The sequence below is a fragment of the Lepidochelys kempii genome, chromosome 1 (genome assembly GCF_965140285.1).
Source record: "Lepidochelys kempii isolate rLepKem1 chromosome 1, rLepKem1.hap1, whole genome shotgun sequence".
Taxonomy (NCBI): Eukaryota; Metazoa; Chordata; order Testudines; family Cheloniidae; genus Lepidochelys; species Lepidochelys kempii.
Window position 1 is genome coordinate 266,644,829 of NC_136380.1, and position 6,000 is coordinate 266,650,828.

General features: G+C 38.5%; 1 protein-coding gene across 3 annotated transcripts in view; it reads left to right on the top strand.

Annotated features, from left to right (window-relative positions):
- BLTP3B (bridge-like lipid transfer protein family member 3B) overlaps positions 1-5,531 on the top strand; it is an 81,832-nt gene extending 76,301 nt beyond the window's left edge. For all 3 annotated transcript variants that reach the window (XM_073327420.2, XM_073327419.2, XM_073327422.2), the window contains 3 exons: positions 359-467; positions 3,163-3,344; positions 4,295-5,531. In XM_073327420.2, coding sequence (XP_073183521.1) covers positions 359-467; positions 3,163-3,344; positions 4,295-4,423 — 420 coding nt within the window. In that variant the 3' untranslated portion in view covers positions 4,424-5,531. The remainder of the gene's footprint in view (positions 1-358; positions 468-3,162; positions 3,345-4,294) is intronic.
- Positions 5,532-6,000: the final 469 nt, after the last annotated feature.

The window sequence follows — 6,000 nt, forward strand, 5'->3', positions numbered from 1 at the left end:
GGTTTCTTAACTCCATTTCTGGTGAGGGTTCCTGTACTAAAGAATGTCTTGCTTTGCTTTGTTCTCATTGAGGTATTCTAGTCAAACCATATATGCTGACTTCAGTGGGCTTTCATCAGACATAAATTTGGCTCTTTGTTTTTCTGTAGGTCATACTAATTTTAATAGCACTGAAGTTTTGTAGATATCGGATTAGAAAATTCTGTCTGAATGCACTTCTAATGAGAGGGGTTTGTGAGTTTCATTAAGTCTGTTCAAATATGTTTACCTGAAGTTTTTGATTAGCTGGTTTGATTTCCTACCATTGATAAAGAGAGACAACATTAAAAATCCTGTTTTTATTACTTTTATTCTGTAGGATGACAGCCCACGTGATAATCTCTCAGCTCCTGAACCAGCCCCTGTAACACTGCATATTGACCTACTTTTGTTAGAGAGGAATGACGATGGTTCTTTTTGCATCAGAGGTGTGTATTGATAGATTTTCCCCCAAATCTAAGATGTTAACAATTGAAAGTACATGCTGCTATATTTATGTAATGTTTCTACTTTGTGTGAACATTGTTTTGGACATGTAGCTAGTAATTAAAAGTGAGTTACCCCACAGAATTGCTAATTGCACTGTGACTATGTCTACGCTATGAGCTAGGGGTGTGATTCCTAGTTCTTGTACACGCACTTGTACTAGCTCAGAGCTAGTGTGAATATAAGAGGATCACTCCTGTAGTTCATAGCGTAGATGTAGCCACAGTGGACATCATACATTAAAACTGAAACTTAAGTACGGTCTAGCCAGGGAAAACAATCCCCAATAGCAGTGTTTTGACTGTGGCCCTGGTCCTGCAAGTCAAACCAATGAATGCATAGTGGTTCATATCACTTCATAGCACATGTATTCGACTCCAGATTCTTTCAGAGATGACTAAACACAATTTAATTGTCTAAATGTTGCAGAGAAGTGGTGACTTGTTATCTCAGCTATTTCTTATACATATATATTACAGGTAAATACATAATGAACACTAATTACTGTTACTTATTACTATTTATTTGCATTGCAGTAGCAACTAGAATCCACAGCCCCATTGTGCCAGATTCTGTACATATAATAAGGAAATAAGTTAAAGCATTGTATGACGGAATGCTGAACCAGCACTCTCATCACTGATTAACCTGTTACCCCGCTGGGAGGGGGTTGATTAAGGAGAGGAGTCTCTGATTACCAGATGAGTTTGGAGCTCGCATACTAATTAGCCCATTAACAAGAAGAGTGGATAAAAGAGCACAGGAAGGAAGTGGGAGATGGAGAGAAGCAGAAGAGAGAGGTTGGGCCTAACAAAATGGAGTTCTCTGGGAGGAGACACCTTGTCTCCCCCCTCCCTTTTGGAGAAAGGACAGTAAAACTGGATGACATTGTTAATACTGTGACTAATTGAATATAGAAGGTGGTAGAGTAAAACACTAAATAAACTTAACGGTGGTGTGTACATGAGGGAAGACCTCTGAGCGATCTGTGTGAAGCAAAGAGGACAGGAGCAGTAGATACCTTATCAGATGTAGTTCAAAACAAAAAAATTTTCTGTCTAGAACAAGTATCTGCTTGTGATTCTGTGTATTATGGAGGTACTAGAGCAGTTCCATAGGAAGGATTGCATTGACATTTGCATCTAAAACTGGGATTTAACCTCTTTGTTACATATGAAAAACATACCTGTGTGCATACACTCATTTGCATACAAACACGTAATTTGTCTGGGTGTGTGGACATATGCAGTATGATTTGTGTGTATATAGTGTAACAACATGGCAATAAAGACTTCTACCACTTAGCTTGCACAGATACTTAATGAATCCACCTATATAAAGTGAGGATAGCTTGCATATATTTTTGTGTTATACATCATCTGGTACATTAGAATTATGCTTCTTAGTCATCGTAGATGCTTCAAAACTGAAAACTGTGAGTGTTTGTTATTGTATGTGCAAATATACAATTCTAAGGTCTCTTTCAATCATTTGTATACTTCTCCCCATTGGGTAAAATTTATTTAAGTTATAAAGTTCTCGTATGTTTCCCTAATCCTTTGGTGTAGACACCTTAGGTGCAGTGGATGCCAAAGTGGAGTTCAAGTACCTTCAGCAATGAAGAGATATGTGTATCTGTATATATAGTCATGAACCCTGAAGTATGTTTTTTTAATACAATGGCAAATTCATGTAGTTTAGAGAGAAATGTTTATGAAGATTTAGATTATTAAAAAACTGCACCTCTCATTTTGCCCTGCCTGCAAGTACATTAAACACTCGAGTGTATCTTTAATCATGTTAAATAGAAGAAAGTTTCTTTAATGTTAAACTTGGAAATATATAAAATTGTCTTGTGTTAAGGATCTGGTTCAGAAGGCTTTTCACACCTTGTCTTCATATGTAAGTACAGGCCCCATCCTGACTGGAACCCTTGGGGTATGTCTACACTTCAGTTAAAACCCGCGGATGACTTGAGTTCATGGGACTTGGGCTGCAGGGCTGTATAATTGCAGTGTAGACACTCAGGCTGGAGCCCACGCTCTGGGACACCAGGAAGCAGGAGGATCTCAGAGTCTAGGCTCCAGCCCGAGCCTGATTGTCGACACCACAACTTTACAGCCCCGAAGCCCAAGCCCCATGAGCTCAAGTCAGCTGACACTGGCCAGCCGTGGGTGTTTAACTGCAGCCTAGACATACACTTAGGCACTATTGTAATACACATTTATTATTATTATTTTATTACTATTAACAGACAAAACTCCCATTGACTTCAGTGCAAGTTACATGCATATGACGATCCCAGTCTAAAATATTATTTAGATTTTTTTGAATAGTTAGTTTCCGTATGTTAACTAATCATTTAAAATAATTTTTCCATGATGATGATTTTGACATTGTTCATATTTACTATTTCTTTAAGCTGCCATATATATATATATATACACACACACAGGCACACCTTTTCTCTCCCTTCCAAGATGTATACCTTTTATTTTAATGTGATATTGACAAGAAGATGTAGGTATAGTTATACTTAATGTTAAAATTGTACTTGTTGGCCGTTTTAATTCAATATTAACAAGATTCAATAAAAATTAAACATTTCAAACTTCCTGCTGTGTCTCTATGAAACAGATAATCAAACACTAAGCAATGATGTGTTGAACTACAAGAAATCGAGTGCTACAGTGCAGCAAGTGAGTGGCGTTACCAGACACAAAATGCAGGATTATGTGTCTCAAGCCACACAGACTTCTCCAGAAATCCTCAGACCTTCTGCATCAAGATGGGCTACAGCTGACTTCCTCAGAGAGGAGGTAATGATAAACCTAAGTTAATTTTATTTTAGTTTTATTAAATTGCATTGTAGTAATAAGCAGTCAAAAGTGTTTAATTGTTACAGATTATATATTTTGACTGTTAGAATATCATTTTTCTTGAGAAACTTGTTTTTGTGTGAACATAGAAACAACAAGGCACAGACACCATACTATGGTTAAATGCAGAGGATGCAACTTTAAAACTATTGTCTAATTGGGGTACCCACCCCAAAATAGCCGGCAGAGTTGTTCCAGTGTGGATTTCACCTGGTACCAATGTCCCGGGAATACCACAAATCTTAGGGGGAGTGTGAAGGCCATGCCCCCTCTATAGCCTCAAGCCTGCCCAGAGATTCATCCTTCACACCAGAGGTGGGAGGGTTAAAATGAGATTGAGCCACCAGCTGCATGAGACATAGAGGCATATTGCCTCACCATGCAATATGTGTGCCCAGGACTCGTACCCAAACAGCTCAGTCACACCTTTCCTAATCCAGCCACACCAGAACCTGCCAAAGTTGAAACTGTGATGTAAACTTTCCAAACCATACCTCCTGGCTGTTGGGTGGCAGGTGAGAACCCACTCAGCAGTTTGCCATATCGTAAAAGTCCCTTCTTAGACCCCAAAACTGGCAATCAGCCTAGCCCATGCATCACCAGAGATCCAGCTACTAGATTAAGGGTGGGACTGACACAAGGAGCTCACAGTGGCCACCTTGCCTTGGCAGCAAACTGTTGCATCAACCCCCGCTTCATGCTGCACTATCACCAAATGTGAGCTAATCACCTAGCTGCAGAACATGTCTCCACTGCATCCTACAGCATCAAAGCTGCCCCCCAGCTAGCCGGGTGAGCATCTGGGCCCAGCATTTGTAAATGTTACTCTGACAGGAGAAAGTTGCCCGTACACAGACTAATACCTTTCTCTTTCAATTTAATCCTTGCAGCTTATTGAAGAAAACGAATGTCTTAAACAGGAACTAGCCAAGGCTAAAATGGCTCTGGCTGAGGTCCACATGGAAAAAGACACTCTGCTTCATCGTATAAAGAGGATGACTATTGAACATCAACAGTAGTGGATAATGTGTTCCAAAAGATTGCACTGGAGTAAGAAGGGCTGTATTTAAATACTGTTTGTGAATTAGTGGAAGACAGTCTTTTGACAGGAGCATAGAACAACGTATTTGTGGAATAAATACTATTCTGAGAATTTACAAAAGATTAGGATTAGACATTGCAATTGTGTTTTTCTGTTTAGCCCTGTTTAAACTGCAGTGATGCAGGAAAAATCAGTTTTTACTGTACTTTACTAATTTTCCTAACAACAAGGATATGATCCTCTTAATTGTAATAATATCAGAGGAAATGTTATCTGGGGAACTGATCTGATAATGAGATAGCTCAAGGGGAAGGGAAGATGTTTACATGAGTAATTGAGTAAAATGTGTGTCATGCAGCATTGATATATGGTATCTTTATTCGCTAAGATTTAATGAGTTTACTTTTAACAAATATTTTAAAGGAGATTACATTTGCACTATAAACTGAATGGATCCCATTCTCTGGCCATTAAAACTTAATATAATTGGCCTCAAACTGGCCTAAAGTCAGTGTAACTAGCCCAGGCAGGATCACCAAGTTTAAGAGTAATCTTCCTGTGGCATAGAGACTTACACGGCTCTCTTCCACTGCTGGTATATTTGGGTAAAGGATTGGGACCTTAGGACAAGGATCGTAGCATTGGATACCCCTGCCAGGCGAGTCTTTTGCTTTATTGTGGGTATTGCAGTCTGGTGTAATTCAGATCATCACTTAAACTGTTCTACCCTATGCAGAAGGACTTGTCGTGCACAGAGACAGCAACCAGATCAGGGGTCTGTGCAAGATGAGCTTTAGCCATCTTTACACACACCCCTGCCCCACATGCTGCATGGCTCAGCCACGCCCAATGTATTTAAATATGTAACTGTTCATTTGTTAAAACAAAAACTTACTAAGGTTCATAAATTGTATATTTCTGTGTTTGAAAGTAAACTTTAGAGAATTATTAATTACCCTGTTGAACTTGAGAAGTTACATGAAAATGTAATTATGCAGTTTAAACTGGGTGATTTGTACAAATTGAACTATAATTTTCAGCTAAAAGAACTGATACAAATGTATAAATAAAAAGCACAAAATACAGACTTTGAGTGTGCTTCTATCAATTTTAACAACAACAAACAAAAACATGTACATTCCTTTGAGACTTTGTTTTTGCTAGATGTAATTCACTGAATAATTTAATTAGTGACCTTGTTGCATCTGGCAACTGAAGACATTTTAATTGATACTACACTTTTTGTTTCTGCACCATAGGATATTTGAAGGAAGTTTTGTTTGCAGATATGCAAACAAATCTATCATAGTCTTTAATATCCCATGGTTTGACTTTGCATATTCAGACTACTGAACTGTTTTTAACTAAAGTTTAATGTAGGACATCTTGGAGTCACTGGAAACATCTGCTCAGTGTGCAGTGGCAGTCAAAAAAGCTAGCAGAATGTTCGGAACCCTTAGGAAAGGGATAGATAATAAGACAGCAAATATCGTAATGCCACTATATAAATCCATGGTATGCCCACACCTTGAATACTGCATGCACTTCTTGTCG